This window comes from Trichomycterus rosablanca, chromosome 6 (genome assembly GCF_030014385.1).
Source record: "Trichomycterus rosablanca isolate fTriRos1 chromosome 6, fTriRos1.hap1, whole genome shotgun sequence".
Lineage (NCBI taxonomy): Eukaryota > Metazoa > Chordata > Actinopteri > Siluriformes > Trichomycteridae > Trichomycterus > Trichomycterus rosablanca.
The window spans coordinates 51767180-51785350 of NC_085993.1; the positions used below are offsets into that span (position 1 = coordinate 51767180).

Consider the following 18171-nt stretch of genomic DNA (forward strand, 5'->3'; position numbering starts at 1 on the left):
CGGTTTCGGAGTGGACGATTCTGATGGGCACTTTCTTCACCGCGCTGCTGTCGTCCGTCAGCTTGTCCATCCTAAAGCACCATGAGATGAGAGCAGGGATGTAACGGAAGACGGTTAGAAATCGGTGCGCATGTGCCGCGATTTGAATCGGTTAATCATTTAAGATGAATCGATATTCACTTTAAACAGCAGAGGGCGCCGGCGCTGTATATTTTATTACAGAATAAGGGAAATGTGTAACATTTATTTTGCATAGTTTGCACCTAACTAATAAATAAAAGGACATTAATTATTTAGATGAATTAAATATAAGCACAAATACAGTATTTTATTTTAAATAGAAGTAATTAGGGATGCATCGATACCATTTTTTCCCAACCGAGTACGAGTACATGCATTTTTGTACTTGCCGATACCGATACCTATTTAGAATACCGTTTTTTTTTTAAACAAAAACACACATGAGAAGTGACGAGAAGTTTAATGACACCACGTCCAAAAATACACGTCAACAAGTAGCGAGAGATCAAAGTGTTTGTGCGCTGATGTGATGAAATCAAGGAGGAAAAATAAATGAATCTGAGTGGATCTGGCAACACGAGCAGCACGGATCGTTCTGTAGTGAGTTGGAGGTTAATAAATATTTTTGCAGTGTTGGTGTTTAGTTGTTACGTTTTGTAGAGAACGATCAGGTCAGAAATACTGTAAAACGTGTGTGTGTGTGCTGATGTATTCTGATATAAACTATATTATCCCGCCGTCCCACCTGTTTACACTCCTCTCCTGCGTTTCCCCTCACACCGTATCCTGCGTTCTCATTGGCTGTTCCACATGTCGCTCATTCCCAGTCGCACGTCTGAGATCAGATATCTGACGTGCTACAAAACTCGAGCGCTCGGCGAGCCGGTCGGATCGAGTTGTTGGATAGTTCACACTTAGCGATCGAGAGCCGAGTTTCGATCGCCGAGCGAACGCCGAGTCGCTCCCGAGCCGGCAAATCTAGCACCGACCGGCCGCCGAGCGACAATCAGGGCAAAGATCGTGTCGTGTGAACCGGGCATAACGCAGCGACGTGCACTAGGTACACGGTATCGGATGTTTAGTATCGGAGCCTCGTCTGCGAGTACGAGTACGAGTTAATGAGCGCGGTGTCGGGCAAATATCCGACACCAGTATCGGTACTCATGCATCTCTAGAAGCAATAAAAGGAAACGTCATAATTTGTCTTCAATTTCATTTAGTTTAAAAAAATCGGGGGAAAATCGTATCGTGAATCGTATCGCATCGTGGGTACAGTGTATCGTTACATCCCTAGATGAGAGACCATAAATATATAGACATTAAAGATGCACCGATCTTTTTTTAAACATATAAACACATCACTTCGACATCTTGGGACATTTTGACTAACCGATCGCTGACCGAATTGGCGTAGAATTGCTAGGACGCCTCACAGTGCAGATTAACCAGCAGATGTACGAATGCACACCAGCTACCGGTCGGCTGGGCACCATTTAGCCAGGACAACTGGCAGACACAAATTGGCTACCGAGTCTGCTGGGTGGGGAAATGACCGGATTATGTGGGTGGAGTCTTTAAACACCGTGCAAGGACCCTGGTTAGCGGATTAGAGGCGCCTGTATAGAAGCACGGGCATGAAGAAGGGGTCCCGCTAGGACCGCGCACGCATCAGAGGGTGCGCGAGCAGCAAAATACCCTAATCGAACGCAATCGGGGGTCCACAGCGGCGGAAGACTGCGGAACTGACCACGAGAAATCAGGGAGAAAATGCATAAATAAATAACAATAAATACATAAATAAATGTTGTCCAAAAGTTAGTTGTAAAACTAATTGCTGCTTTTTTTTTCGAGTTCATGCGCGGATCAGCTTTGTGCACGGAGAGAGACACCCTGATCAGCATTATTCCTCGACTCTGTGCAGACGCCATCAACCAGCCAGCAGAGGTCGTGATTGCGTCAGGATGAACGACAGCCAATCGTTGTTCATGTGGCCGCCCAGCCCAGCCGGATGGTACCTTGAGTTTTAAAGACGTTTAAAGAGTTTCGAGGTATTTTTTCCCATAAGGATGTTCGGAGAACCTGTTAATGCGTCCATGGTCCCGTGGAGCTGCAGATATTTTAGTCTCGTGTAAAATAATGAGGTTGTTTTTGACACTTAAACACTAAAAATAACACAAATGGGGTTTAAGGGTACAAATTTCTCCATGAAGGGCGTCGAGTTACAAGGTACCGATATAATAAGTACAAAACAAGCTTAAAACTCGAGCGCTTAATGTTAAACCGTAATGAAATCAGCGTTCTGAGTGGCAGCCGTGAGACGGAGCGCCGGGTGGAAAACCTCCCCCGGGTACAGGGTTCGGCTCTCCTCTCTGATGCGCGTCAGTGACCTGGTGGAGAGATTTAGGAATAGTTACAGGAACGAGGACTTACCCTCCGGAGGCTTCATCCTGCTGGACGAGGGACAGCGGGGGCTTGTCGGTCAGTCTCTGGGGAGCGAAGTGGGGCGAGGGCGCGCGCTGGTCCTCCACGGCGGGTGGGGTCAGATGGGCGGGAGGGTCGGAGGAAACGGGCATGGCGTCCGCTCCAGGCTCCTCCCGTTCGTTTAGGGAGACGGAGGCGGCGTCTGTAACGGGGTCGTCCGGGTGCGGCGGGGGCGGAGGTCTCTGCGAGGGTTCGGCGACCAAATGAGGAGGACCGGCGGCGTTCGGAGGAGACCTCGTGGGTACCGGGTCTCGTTCGGTCAGCGGCGACGGTGCCGAGTCCTTGCGCCCGCCGTCACTAATTCTGAGGAGGAAAAAAAAATCCTACATTTATTTCAGAAACACACCGGCTCAGATCCCTCCTCGGAGAGCACAAAGCTCCTCTGTCTGGACTAAACACACTGCAGTGCGGCCCAGTTCTCCCAGTTCTCCCACACTCTCCCATCATACTCGGACTGGTCGTCATTCCCGGCATACTTCTGTTCCCACGAGCCCGTCACGCTCCGTCCGCCGGCCATCACGAGTCTCCTCTACACTGAGCCTCCATTGTCTTGATGTATTTTTAAACCCGTCTCGCTGTCGGCGGTCGGGCTGGGATTTACGGGGCGCGGGCGTGGCCGCGGGCGTGGCCGCGGGCGTGGCCGCGGGGTGGGGCGGCGAGGTTCCTGCGGGTCACGTCGGTTGAGGGACGGTTTACTTGGGTGCTGGATCGATTTAAATCCAACGCGTGTTTAACTAAAAAAATCTGTAGTTGTTGCTGTTGTGCAACTTTGCCTTCAATAAAATCTTCCTCCTGATCAGGGTTTCGGTGGGTCCGGTGTCAAAGACAAACACACACACACAACTGTTCAACCACTCACATACCTACACCTACAATCACAGGTTCCTTTCAGGGACAAACTGATAGTCGCCCCCCAATATTGTTGTAAAAATAACTATCATTTTAAAAGAAGACTATAGTGCGCCATCTACAGGCCAGTCTTGGTATTTAAAACGACAGCACTCTAGGTAGCGTCTTTGGCGCCCCCTGCTGGTCGAGAATCTATTTTTACATTAGAGGCATATAACAAACGATTATGATTGAATACAATCTGAGCAATTCAGGGCCAAGGGCCTTGCTCAGGGGTCCAACAGGGGTAATTCGGCAGCAGTACATTCAACCACTCACATACCTACACCTACAAGCAGGGTCAGAAATCCCGCCTTCCTTTCAGGGAAAAACAGAGTCGCCCCCCAATATCATAAAAATAATGATATCATTTTAAAGTCGACTATAGTGCGCCACCTACAGGCCATTCTTGGTATTTAAAACAACAGCACTTTGGGTGGCACATTTGGCGCCCCCTTCTGGTCGAGAATCCATTTATAACGCTGGTAATCCAACAGTGGTAATTTTAACAGCAGTACATTCAACCACAACTGTTCAACCACTCACATACCTACACCTACAAGCAGGGTTGGAAGACCCCAGGTGGGGTAGGGACCCTTTTCAGGGAAAAGCAGATAGTTGGCCCCCAATATCATCAACTAGTCGACTATAGTGCGCCATCTACATGTCGTTCTTGGTATTTAAACCAACAGCATTTTTGGTAGCAGCTTTGGCGCCCCCTGCTGGCGGAGAGACCATTCATAAAGCTGGAAATCCACCCTCTGCATGCGTTTAAACCATTATAAACATTTTTGACTTGTATCCAAAGCAACCTACAGTTATGGTTGAATAATTTGCGCAATTGAGGGTTTAGGGCCTTGCTCAGGGGTCCAACAGTGGTGATTTGGCAGCAGTAGAGCGGTTGCTGGTACTATTCCGGTACTTTAACCACAAAGCCCCACACGACCTGATGTTATGACCCGTGTGCCTCGATAAATTCAGCCTTACAAACGATTAATAATTATCAATATTGACTGAAATCAATACTGAGATATTGTATCGTGATTATTCTATCTGATATATCGTCCAGCCCTAAAATAAGCCTTATGAAAATGAAAAGGCACAAATACTGAGCAATCTTGGTCCCACACGTGTGCAGAAAGCTCTCCAAACGATCACGTTCACCGTATTTAAACGTTCCTCCTTCCAACCGAGCGCATTTTCCAGCCACGAGTGCATCCCGTGATGTTTACAGTCCGAATTAAAGCTCACCGGTGCACGGTTTACTTTCGGAGAGGCACGAAGAACCCACGCTCGTGTCCCACAGACGGAGCCGGAGACAAAAATAACCCCGACAGACGTTCATGCAGAGACTTTACGTAGATAAAACCTCGTTCCTCACGTACGTGCGTCCCGTGCTCGAGCGTGCATCCTCAGGTTCGAGGCGGAGGTAGAGCGGGAGGAGGAACGTTCGCTCGGGTGTGGGTACGGCGTGTTTTCAGAGGGAGAGGTGCGTTTCGGATCGACGTGTACAGGCACGTCGGCACGCTGAGCTCTGTAATCACCCGGTCCGAGGCAGGAACAGAACCGGCCAATCAGCTGGCGGGGTAATTCTCACCCTCACAGCAGCACCAGGGTAATTATTTACTCATCTCCACCCCACACACATGATGAGCGGTTAAACAGTACACTAACCCACTACTGCTGAGATCTGGGGGTACAGGGTTCGAATCTCGGTGCTACTAGCAGCCACGTTGTTCACAGAGATGTTCACAAGTCACAAAGTACGAGTCCGAGTCGATATAATCTACACAAATCATATATTATAAATGTAGCGCAGAAATAAAGAAATAATCTGTAAATTCAGATAAACAACAACAGATTAGCGAGTGTATTTAGCCGTTTTACTTCGTGTCTTTACTTTCCTCCTCATTGTGTAAATGAATGTAATTTCTGTAACAAGAAGGTTCCAGTTAAAAGCTTCAACTGATACGTTTTGTTTTCATTACAGAACAAAAGCGCTCGATAAATCACGGCACAGCGGCCAAAATCCCAAACACAGCAAAAACCATCATAACCGCTGCTTACCTGAGCTTCTGTTCTTCCAGATGCTATTACATTTATAAGCGTGCGTCCCATTAGGAACAGAATCCGTTATTTTGTAAATGTGCTTATAATTAAAAACCTCCAAACTTTTCCCGGTGGTGAAGTAAAACAGGAAGTGGTTAGAAAGCCGATCGAGCGTTTCATTACCACGTCATCTGTGTGACGCAAACCGAATAAATGCAGATAACAGCATTTCTTACTAACAATTACAATCAGAAGCTCTGATTGGTTCAGAAAGCGTCTTTCAACCATCAGCGCCGATTCTGTAGGAGCGTTCCATTCACCCCGGTCGTTCCTGTGAAGTGCACTACGTAGGGTATTCCGAGTAGGGAGCGACGCTTTATCACTACACCGGCAGCTGGCTGGAACGTTTACACATTGTGTGCGTTGCGGGTTAAGACGACCAAAACGGGTTAATTATCACACGTAACTAATGTTAACACGTGCTGACGCTAGAGACTTTTGTTGTTTAGGAGTCATTTTTTTGCGAGTCATGAGTCGAGTCCGAGTCATTTGAAACAAGCCCGACCGGCCGATGGCACCGCTGCGGATTCTGAGCTGTGATTCACCACTTTGCCACCCGAGTGTCGTAATCTTGTGCATTTCTTTCCAGGCTGCAGCACATGTATGCCCACATTTCTTTCCTGTCTATAGCTGGCACTTAGACCTTGTGCCCGACACCCAGTAGACCGCCCCCAATTTTACTCGGTGTACCCAGGCTTTTGCTCGAAGGTAAAAACAATCTAGCATTTTGTTAAATCCGGGTCCTCTTCTTTACCCCTTAAAAATGCGTTCGTACTCCCAGGTGGCACACCAGCGCCGAGATTCTGAACTCCTCGGTTGAGCACCGGTCGGCTGGGCGCATAATCGGCAGTGCCTGCAGCAGACAAGTTTCTGCTAGGGCGGGATGACCGGACTACGTGGGCGGGGCCTATAAACGCTGTGTAAGGACCCTGATTGGCAGATAGAGGCGCCTGTGCAAAATGCACGGGTGGAAAAGGGTTCCGCTTAGGGCTGCACGCGGGTCGTCGGAGGCGTGAGCAGCAATATACCCACCTCACCTACAATCAGGGATCCACCTGCAGCACGTCTGTCTTGATTCTGAAACAGCGTAAACGCTTCCAAATGCTCGTACTAAGATAGAGGTTACTGTACGCCGTAATAGCGCCACATTCTGGTGAAACCGCTCCACTGATGATCTATTTTAATTGTTGTTTTTATTGTTTAGGGCTGAATGCTGAATTAAAATAATAAGATGATCTGAACATAAATGTATTTGTCGGCCGTCTTGTTAAAGTAAAGTAGCTGCTTATCAAATACAGTATTTAAAACCCTAGTTTATACACATTGTGCCATAATGCCACCAATTACTTTGCCAATCCACCCCCGAGGGTCTCTTATTTAAAAATAAATATATGGTCACCCTAGTTAAATGTAAGCATAACGTTAACAATCTACACGTAACCTCGGGTATTAAGCGTGAACCGATCCTCACCCTGGCTGATCCGGGAGTCTCGTGGTACCCATCTCTGCTCTCGTCTGGCTGTGAGTGACGCTCCTCGGAGCGCTCCGTCCGTACACTCAGCCGGGTGTGGCCGCCCACACGTCAACACGCCGAGTTTACCCAGAGTACAAAGCGCAACGTCAGTCAGGCAAGCCGTGCGAGCGTGGTTACTCGAAAGAGACGCGTCACCCCAGTGACACCCAGAGTTTTACTCGAAGTTTCCATAAGGTGACACCCTGACATCGTAACACGTGGACCATTCAGGACTATTTAATATACAGCGGTACAGTGTAACTCGACCTCCCCTAAACTCGAAATCTTCAGCACTCGGCTTGAGCGGTAAAATCTGATCAGCGTGTGAATAAGCGTCAGATCCAGGGTTACAGCTCCACATGTATCTGTGTTTATCTGGATTCTCCTCCCTGTTTCACTTTTAAACTTGTGTTACAGCTCCAGCTTCTGAGAAACGGTGAGAATCAGAATCAGCTTCTCCCAGAGTCTAAAACGCTTCTGGTTGAAAATAAAGCTTAACGTGGTTTAATGTAGTAAAAGAAGGAGACAGGAGCACTAAACTTCTCTTCATTATTACTGCTCATAAGTTCCTCCACTAATCACATTCCTCACTCGCTGTTTTACTACAATAAGTCACGTTAAGTTTTGTGCAAAAGCGGTTTTGTCACTTCTCGTGTGAATGCGCCGGTGCTGAAGGGAATACGGTATTCCAACATCGAGCATCTCCACCATTAAGAAGCGTCAGGAAACAATAAAGAAGTAAAACTAAAGTGCAGCTTTTATTGTATTGTTATTGATGTGTAACTGTTAGTAATTGTATTTCAGTGTGTTTATATTATATTTGTGTTATTTTCAGTGTTTAAGTGTCAAAAACAACCTCATTATTTTACATGAGACTAAAATATCTGCAGCTCCACGGGACCATGGACGCATTAACAGGTTCTCCAAACGTCCTTATGGGAAAAAATACCTCGAAACTCAACGTCTTTAAAACCCGACGCCACTCCCAGAACCGACCAGTTTCAAGGTACCGCTTCCGAATTTAGGCATATTCAATTACCCTGGTTGCGTCTCTGCCCTACTGCGGATAAAGTAGTAGTTTTTTATCAACCCTGTTGTCCTGGTCAGGGTCGTGGTGGGTATAGTTTCACCGAGAAACACTGTGACTGTGACTGTGCATGAGGCAGGAAAACCCTGGACAGGGCGCCAGTCTAGTTACTGAATTCATGTGTTTCAGCCACAACAGTTGCTAACAGGTTATATGACGGGTGATGATATGCTTCTGACTTGGCAGCAACAGTTTAGGGAAGGTCCAAACTTCAAAGTCTTGTGAGAAGCTTCTGGGTCGCTCTATTTTAATACTGTTCGTTTATGAAACGGGACGTCCGACAAGCTCACGATCAGGCGTCTGAATACTTTTGGCAGTGTCAAAAATAAAGGAAAACAATCCCAGATCTGATCCAGCAGAACCAGTTAAACCCTCGGCGTAACCGGGACAGTTCGGCGTGAGCTTCAGAGCGTCTGGTGGAGGTACGAGGGGTAAACACGCTCCTCACTGCACCCTCATTACAGGCAGCAGAGACACCATCATCTGATAGGGTGCAATTTACCCAGCTTACCATGATGAGTGTTTGCTTTAGTGAGGAACGTGCTTATTACAGTGACCCACCCCTTACTTTTACCCGGCGGAGAGGGCGAGGGAACGGGGAGAGGCCCGGCGCAGGCAGACAGAGAGAGAGAGGAAATCCAGAACATACAGCAGAGACAGAAATACACCCACAATTTTATTCATTTAACAGCAACTGAATGTGTAGAATTACAAGAATCAATCCAGTACGGACCGGAAAAACGAGCAAATCACAAGAAATAAACGCATGGATTCAGTTTTTAAGATCATGCAGAAGTCTGGACACACCTAATCAATCTCTGTATTATTATTTAATGATTATTTTTTATTAAGTTAGTATTATTGCTATTTTATTATTGATTACTGATATTATTATACTGTATTATTGTTTTTATTATTACTGTTATTACTATTATTATTAATAGTAGAATTGTCATGATATTATTATTACCATATTTTTATTGATATAATAATAATAATTATCATTACTATTATGAACTGCTATTAATATTATTATTATTATTGTGTTTTTATTTCATTATTATTGGTTATTATTGTTAATATCATTATTATTATTAATATTACTGTTATTATTTCTAATATTATAATTATAATAATTATTATTATTGTGTATGTATTTCAGTATTACTATTATTATTACAATTATTAACACTATTATTATTATTAGTATTATTAATTATTAACAGTGTTATCATTATTAATTATTAATATTACTATTAATATTATAATTATTAATATTATTATTAACAATTATTATTATTATTATTATTAATTATTAATAGTATTATTATTATTACTACTATTATTTTTTAAATATTAGTATTAGAATTTTAATTACTGTTATATTATTATTCATATATTTAATATTAGTATTATTATTACAGTTATTATTAGTAGTATTATTATTATTAATATTAGTATTATTAATATTATTGTTATTATTACTATTATTATTATTGTAATATTATTACTATTGTTACTATTATTATTGTTATTATTATTATAAATATTATTATTATTACGAATATTTTTATTATTATTATCATTATTAATATTTGTATCGTTATTATGCTTATTATTATTATTTTTACTATTATTATTATTACTATTAGTATTATTCTTACTGTTAATATTTAATTTTTAAGTTAAATGTTTAAACACAATAAATTCACAGTTGAAGTTTACTACATTAATTAACACTTTCAGGGTTTTTGGTTTCACTTCATGTTCGTCCATCACTTTATCATGGTCAGGGTCGTGGTGGGTCTGGTCCTGTGGTGACCCGTGACTTGTTTGGGAAAGTAGCATCTACACTCACGTCGAGTTATTACAGAAAATACAAACGAGCCGGCAGCGTGTGATGTGATGAGATCTGATCAGATCTGTATGAAAGCGTTTACTCACCGTGATCCGGCGGTGCTGCCGTGAGCGCCGAGCTCTCTCTCAGGTGGAGGCTGATCAGCTGATGTCCTTCCCTGTACCGGAACGTTCTGAGGAGAACAAAGTAAATACAGAGTTTAATATTTATACAGAATAATGCGCACACATGGACACACGGGGCCTGTTCCTGTTCCGAGGGTCATGTGTTCCACGCTCTGTTTGTTTCAGGGTGTAACGTTTTGTTTAGGCTTCAGTTAGTTAATGTTTGTCTAAAGTCCTGCTGTAATTCACACATCAGTGCTGGTTGGGTCACCCTGTGTAAACAGAGTAAAACCAAAACAACACTTCATCAGGCCAAGCAGTGGAGGAACGGCATCAGAATCAGGGAAAAATAGATAATAAATAATATAATGACATTGCTGTCACTTTAACGACTATTTCTGTACATGTGAACGTTCTAAGCAGCTATATTCACTCACATACGCTTCATTTTTATATATCATTAAATGCATTGATGTAATTACTTGTTTTAATACGACCCCCGACACCCAGCATTTCAGGACTTCAAAAGACAAACACCCACCTCTTCAGAAAACTAAATAAAACTAACATGTACTTTATAATCTTCTACACTATAAACTACCTATATTAACACTCTACCTACACTGGTCAGAACCGGGTTCGACTAACAAACCGAATCCTTTAACCCATCACCTTAGTAACTCGCTGTAAGTAAAGAATCTGCGATGAGGATCAAACCTAAATGAGAGGGGTACAGACGCCCCTCACTTTACCATCTACCTGTTAAACGTACGTACAAACTCACAAGGAAAAGTTTAATTTTAATAGAAGTGTAAAATATTTCTCACCTGTCCATAGAAGTCATCAGACGGAGAGGATCGTGATCTTTCGTGGAAGTAGGAGGGTTTACGCCGCTCCTCCACCCCCGAATCGAGGATGTTATCGGCCGAGTGGAACCTCCCGGGCGCTCTCGCCTCCGCTGCCTTCCTCTGAGTGTTCCACGTGGCCTCGTATTCGGCGAAAGTTCCCAGTCTCTGTGAGGAGCCGGGAGCGTCCGGTGCCTTCGTACCGGCGTCCCGCTTGGGGCTACCGCCGGGTCCAGTTTTGGGAAACCCGGAGTCCTCGGGCGTCTGCGGGTCTTGCTTCGGGACGGGCTTGCAGAAGGCGGGTCTTCCCGTCGCTTCGAAGACTCTCCGCCTGCTGGCCAGAGATACGCCGCCGTCCTCGGCCACGCCGAGATCGTGGATCTTCTCGGGCTCGGAGTACGAGCGCACCTTCTTCTCCGCCGGGATCCGCTTCCTGCCACCTATCCGGGCGACGTGGTTGGCGCCCGACGCGGGGCCGCTCGCCGGGGCCTCGGAGACGCTCGCCAGACCGGCACCGTCCTTCCTAGAGACGGATAGGGCGTCGGGACCCGGGTGCTCGGGCAGCACCGGTTCCAGGTCCCGCCTCCTGAAAGACGTGGCTTTGAGCACTCTGGCTTGGGCCTCCTTGAGATGATCCTTGTAGGTGTCGGTGAAGGAGCCGTCCGAGGGGGGCGGGGCGTGGTCCGCGGGCTTCCGAGCAGGAGGCTGTTCGTCCGGGTCGCCCGATTCGCACAGGGCGGCCGCGCTTCGGCTCTTCTGAAGCTGAGCCCTTCTCATCTGGATCTCGTTCCGCAGCGCGGTGGCGAAGCGCTCGGGTCGGTGCGCTTGCCTTGCATCCTGGGAGTCGGCGGGTTCTTGAGGCTTGTTTCCACTAAACGGGTCACCTCGGTCTTCCAAAAGTCGGGTGCCGTCTTGGGACAGGGAGTGCAGCATGGGGGTTTTACGGGGGCATATCGTGACCTCGGTTTGAGATAAGAAATGCTCTTGGGAAGGCTCTCTTGATCTGATTCTTGCCTGCTCGGGGGGTTTACTAGGGGGGTAACTGGTGAAACTGGGGGTCGAGTTTGTCACCAAGTCTTGCTTCTGGATTCCTCGGATCTCTAAGACTTTGGCCGTCGATTCGTCGAATGAAGAAGATGTTTTACCGAAAGCTGGGTAGATCCGATGCTGGCTGTGATGCCCGTTGCTGCCCTGAGAGCTTACAGAGTTCCGGTCACTCCCGGTTCCGGTTGGCATCATTTCTGCTCCTAAATTGGCACCCCGGTCTTCTAACCTGGCAGAAGAGGACTGTGCCGACCCTTGTGAGGACTGTCGGGATTTGGCGCAGTAATACCTGCTGGAACTTTGACCGTCTGGGTTTGGATCGGCAGGGGCGCCGGACAGGGGCGCGACGGTCCTCCGGATCTGATTCTGGGCGTAACCCTGGGCGTGGTGGCTGTTGCTCGGTAGGTCCTGCATGCTGCCGGAGAAGTTGGCGTTCTGAGACCTGGGCGCGGGCGGATTCCTCGGGGCGGGGGCGTAGAACGTGCTCTCGTCGCTGTACTGGCGCTGATGGTACGGATGACGGGCGTGGGCCGGATGACCCGCCGTGACGTCGGCGCCGGACGGGAAGTACGTCCTGCCGGAGCCACTTTTGAGGACGTTAGGACCTGCTTCGTGGATTTGATCGCTGGCATGGTAGGATCTTTCCGAGAACTCGGCGACTTTCTCGCCGACTCTCGCTTGAAGCTTCGTCCCGGGACCCTCCGGATGGTGGATTTTGGTAGCGGCGAAGCTATCCACGCGTACAGGCGGGACGGGAGGCGGAGGCGAAGGCGCGGTCGACCTCCTGCTCTCGGGGACGTGCCAAACGGGCGTGAAGCTCGACCTCCCAGACGACGAATTCCGGTAACCCGGCTGCTCCTCCGATCTCGGGCTCTCCCGACCGCCGGTCCCCGAGGCGTGGTGAGGATGTGCGACGCGTTCGTCCTGCCGCCCGGCGTCACTCGGGTTCTGAGCGTGCCTGCCAGCGCTGGTGGACCACTGGTTGACCTTGTAGAGCACGTTCTCCGTGGACGCCGTGTTGCTCCGGGACAGCGTGTAGTCCGGCGTCCCCGAGCTGGTGGAGAAGGAGCTGTAGGCGGAGTCTCGCTTCCCCACGCCTAATTGTTCCACGCTGTTGCCGTTGGACTTGCTGGGGGAGAGGCGCCCGGGCGGGTACGGGTACGCGCCCTGCTCTAGGCTGTCCATGCTGCCCAGGGAGCTGAACTGGTCCGACGCTCTGAGCAAATTGGTCTGGTCCCAGGCGGTACCGAGATCAGAGGAGAACGTGCTGAAGGAACGAAGATAAACGTCACTAAAACATGCGAGAAATTCAACTAAAACCATAACGACGTCAGAACGGGGGTGGTTACCTCGCATCGTATCTCGTCTGCCACGCCTGTGAGGGGGCGCACTGCGTTTTCACCGGGTCTGTTTGGCTCTCGTTAAATTTGGTGGAGTGCCAGGAGTGAGGCCTGCTCACGGGTTCATTTTTTCTAAAAAAAAAAGAGACAGAGGAGGAACAGAGGGGTCAGAGAGAGGGGTCAGAGAGAGGGGTCAGAGAGAGGGGTCAGAGAGAGGCGTCTGTGTGGAGCGACGGGGCGCGAGCCTTGGCGCAAACTGTCACTTCGCTCGGCGCTCGCTTTTACCGCGTCTTATCAAACAGTTCGTCTCATTGGCGGAGCTTTGAAAAGGTCCATTTTATCAGCTCCACTTACCATATAGAAGCACTTTGTAGTTCTACAATTACTGACTGTAGTCCATCTGTTTCACCCTGTTCTTCAATGGTCAGGACCCCCACAGGACCCCGGCACTGCAGTGACACTGACATGGTGGTGGTGTGTTAGTGTGTGTTGTGCTGGTATGAGTGTATCAGACACAGCAATGCTGTCACTGCTGGACTGAGAATCGTCCACCAACCAAAAACATCCAGCCGACAGCGCCCCGTGGGCAGCGTCCTGTGACCACCGATGAAGGTCTAGAAGATGACCGACTCAAACAGCAGCAATAGATGAGCGATCGTCTCTGACTTTACATCTACAAGGTGGACCGACTAGGTAGGAGCGTCTAATAGAGTGGACAGTGAGTGGACACGGTGTTTAAAAACTCCAGCAGCGCTGCTGTGTCTGATCCACTCGTACCAGCACAACACACACTAACACACCACCACCATGTCAGTGTCACTGCAGTGCTGAGAATCATCCACCACCTAAATAATACCTGCTCTGTGGGGGTCCTGTGGGGGTCCTGACCATTGAAGAACAGGGTGAAACAGATGGACTACAGTCAGTAATTGTAGAACTACAAAGTGCTTCTATATGGTAAGTGGAGCTGATAACATGGACAGTGAGTGTAGAAACAAGGAGGTGGTTATAATGTTATGACACAGAAACTACCCCGTCAAAGCACAATAAACTACAAACTACCACAAACAGCAAGACAGGATCTACAATCTAAGCACGACACAGACGACGAGTGAAGGAATGAAGTCATGGAGCACATCACACTGGGATGGACTGGGATGGACTGGGATGGACGGTCGATACCGTACCTCATGGAACTTCGCAAGATCTTCGTCAGAAAGCTGCGGGCCACGTGAACGTCGCTCTCCGATGGCATTTTCTGCGCTACTATATCCACCATGTTCACTCTCCTGAGGGGGTTAGAAGGAGGGAACATGCTAAATAACAGAAGTAAGAATACGAGGGGGGGGGGGGGGGGGTGTCTGGAGATGTTATATTGTGCTGTTGGGCTGCAGAAACATCAACGCGTCGAAATCATTGTGGGGACTTCTGGCCGAATACAGTTCGAGCCATTGAGGGTTAAGGGTCTCGCTCAGGAACCCAGCAGTGGCTTGAACCGACAACCTTTTGATTACTAGTCTAGTACCCCAACCGTGGAGTCACCACGTCTCTTAAGAAAGTGTTTCTACAGCCATAGATGAAGCTTTTAGCTCTTTTTTACTTGTCAGGTCACAGAGAAGACGGAACTGATCTCTATATATGCTCACATGAGAGGCACTTGGAACGTGGAACAGTGGTACAGAGAGACATCTTGCGTTTAAGTGGCATATTAAAATAAAACAAGGATCAGGGACCAGGATCAGGGTGCAAGACGGAACACAAGTGCAAACAAAACAACACACACAAGTACCTAAATAAAAGCAAACAGACCGGATCAAAATATCCTGACTGCACGTCTTTGTACTGTAGGAAGAAATTGGAGCACCCGGAGGAAACCCACATGGACACGGGGAGAACATGCAAACTCCAGACTGGTCAGAGAGGTGGTTCTAAAGTCACAAGTAACTGTATGAGCCCAGGATATCATGCAAAAGTTTATTAAGACTTTATTAAGCCAAATTAATAACAATTAATAATAATAATTCAATAAATGTATTTTAACTTGTACATGAACGCCCCCTTGTGGAGGCTGTAGGTAAAAAAAAAAAAAAGGTTTGGAACTTTACATCCACATACATCACTTTAAAGAATATAAATCTAAATAAATAAAGAGTATTAATTCTATAAAAATTATCAGAAAAAGTTGGGACAGTACGGAAAATGTTAATAAAATAAAAACACACAGTTCCTTACACTGACTTTGACGTTTATTTGATGTCAGACAGGATGAAGCTGTGATATTTAATCTTTTATCTGCTCGACTTCATTTCATTTATTAATAAACATCCATTCCTGCATTTCAGACCTGCAACACATTCCAAAAAAAGTTGGGACGGGGGTGATTTAGGGCTAGAAATGAGGTGAAGAAACTAAATAATGATGTGACTCCAAACAGGTGATTGTGATCATGGTTTGGTACAAAAGCAGCATCCAGGAAAGGCTGAGAGTCTCTGATGAGTAAAGATGATCCAGATTTGCATGTTCTCCCTCTACAGTGCAGAATATCATTAAACCGTTAAGTCGTCTTTTCCAGGGACGTCCAGCATTCGTCAACAAGACGATGCAAAACCACCTGCTGCACGCGTTACAAAGGCGTGGCTGCGGAAGGAGAGGGTACGGGTGCTGGACCGGCCCGCCTGCAGTCCTGACCTGTCCCCGATAGAGAACGTGTGGAGGATTTTGAAACGACGACGACCCCCCGTACTGCTGCACATCTTCAGAACCAGACAAAATAAAAGCTGAAACACTAAATCACTCGCTCTCCTCGGTGCCAAAACCTCTTTTAAATGGTGAAAAGGAACGGCAGCATTACAAAGTGGTAAATGCTTTACTGTCCCAACTTTTTTTGGAACGTGTTGCAGGTCTGAAATGCAGGAATGGATGTTTATTAATAAATGAAATTAAGTTGTGCAGATAAAAGATGAAATATCTCAGGTTCATCCTGTCTGACATCAAATAAAAGTCAGTGTTTTTATTTTCCATACTGTCCCAACTTTTTCTGATTTGGGGTTGTAATTAAAGCCACATACATTGCTTTTCAGGATAAAAATAAAATAAATAAATACATAAATAAACTATTAATTCCATAAAACCTACACAGCGATGAGCTGAAGCGTCTTTTAAAAGCTTTAACACCATAAAAAAGTGGACGGAACCGAACACGTCACAGCGAGTACAGATTCCTGAAATGAGGCCGGCGTCCCTGCTGCTGCTTTCAGCGGCGATTCAAGCGGCTCTGCTAGCCACGCATGGTGCCGGGCATTGAGATGCTAATTCGGCCGCCTTTATTAGCCGCATTGTCAGGGATACAGCTGGTCGGGCGCAGATATGCCAGCCGAGCGGGTCGGCGGAAACCGGGGGCAGAATAGAGGCCGGGGAAAGAGAGGGGGGGGCGGGAGGGCAGGAGACGGTACAACTGTGCTGTTAAAAATAAAAATAAAGAAATAAATCCAGGGTTAGAGAAGGAAGCAGTGATCTGAATCACTTGTGAGTTATCTAAAGTGTGTGTGTGGGGGGGGGGGGGGGGGGTGAAATTTCCCCGAAAAATCAGAGGGGGGTGGATAAACTTTTGCTGCTTCTTTTGAGATAAACAGCATTTAAAGATCATAAAGAAGTGAAGTACAGATGAATCAGAACTACTCGTGTAGTTAGGACGGAAAGGGGTGCGTGGAGACCCCCGACGGTGCAACCAGACAGGCTGTGATAGGTGCGGGACGGAGGACGCCGAACACAAAAAGCGTGAGTAGACGCGAGTACTCACCGAGCCGATCCCTCACCGCTCACACAAACTCCCAACGAACTAAACTCGGCTCCTCGAGAGTCCAGGTTCGACCCGGAGCGAGGGCCGGGCGCGGCATTCCAGGCTCGGATCAGAGAGCGTGCAGCAGGGTGAGATTCCACGACGGGTTCAGGCTCGGTCTGATTCTCGGCCCCCTGAAAGGGTTCGGGGAGGAGTGGGTGGGGGGGCCGCCTCCTCCACCTCCCTGTCGGGTCTGGGCGGTTATGATAATGAGCGCTCGAGAGGGTCGCACCGACGCTTCAGCTCCTAGGCGTCCTCTGTTACTACGGCAACGTGCTTTTTTGAGGGTGTATTTATTTATTTATTTATTTTTATTTGGATTGAACACCACGTTCAGCACACACTCAGTGTCCATGTTATCAGCTCCACTTACCATATAGAAGCCCTTTGTAGTTCTACAATTACTGACTGTAGTCCATCTGTTTCTCTACATGCTTTGTTAGCCCCCTTTCATGCTGTTCTTCAGTGGTCAGGACCCCCACAGAGCAGGTATTATTTAGGTGGTGGATGATTCTCAGCACTGCAGTGACACTGACATGGTGGTGGTGTGTTAGTGTGTGTTGTGCTGGTACGAGTGGATCAGACACAGCAGTGCTGCTGGAGTTTTTAAACACCGTGTCCACTCACCGTCCACTCTATTAGACACTCCTACCTAGTCGGTCCACCTTGTAGATGTAAAGTCAGAGACGATCGCTCATCTATTGCTGCTGTTTGAGTCGGTCATCTTCTAGACCGTCATCGGTGGTCACAGGACGCTGCCCACGGGGCGCTGTTGGCTGGGTGTTTTTGGTTGGTGGACTATTCTCAGTCCAGCAGTGACAGTGAGGTGTTTAAAAACTCCACTCATACCAGCACAACACACACTAACACACCAGCACCATGTCAGTGTCACTGCAGTGCTGAGAATCATCCACCACCTAAATAATACCTGCTCTGTGGGGGTCCTGACCATTGAAGAACAGCATGTAGAGAAACAGATGGACTACAGTCAGTAATTGTAGAACTACGAAGTGCTTCTATATGCTGATCGGTGTATCTGCACC

General features: G+C 47.2%; 1 protein-coding gene across 1 annotated transcript in view; it reads right to left on the minus strand.

Moving 5' to 3' along the window:
• The window catches only part of shroom2a (shroom family member 2a), a 53834-nt gene that overhangs the window by 8699 nt on the left and 26964 nt on the right, over window positions 1-18171 (minus strand). The window contains exons 3-7 of the mRNA XM_062998042.1: window positions 13300-13422; window positions 10889-13217; window positions 10044-10129; window positions 2452-2805; window positions 1-71 (exon numbers count right to left, since the gene is read on the minus strand). The exon at window positions 1-71 is cut by the window's left edge and continues 379 nt beyond it. Coding sequence (XP_062854112.1) covers window positions 1-71; window positions 2452-2805; window positions 10044-10129; window positions 10889-13217; window positions 13300-13422 — 2963 coding nt within the window. The remainder of the gene's footprint in view (window positions 72-2451; window positions 2806-10043; window positions 10130-10888; window positions 13218-13299; window positions 13423-18171) is intronic.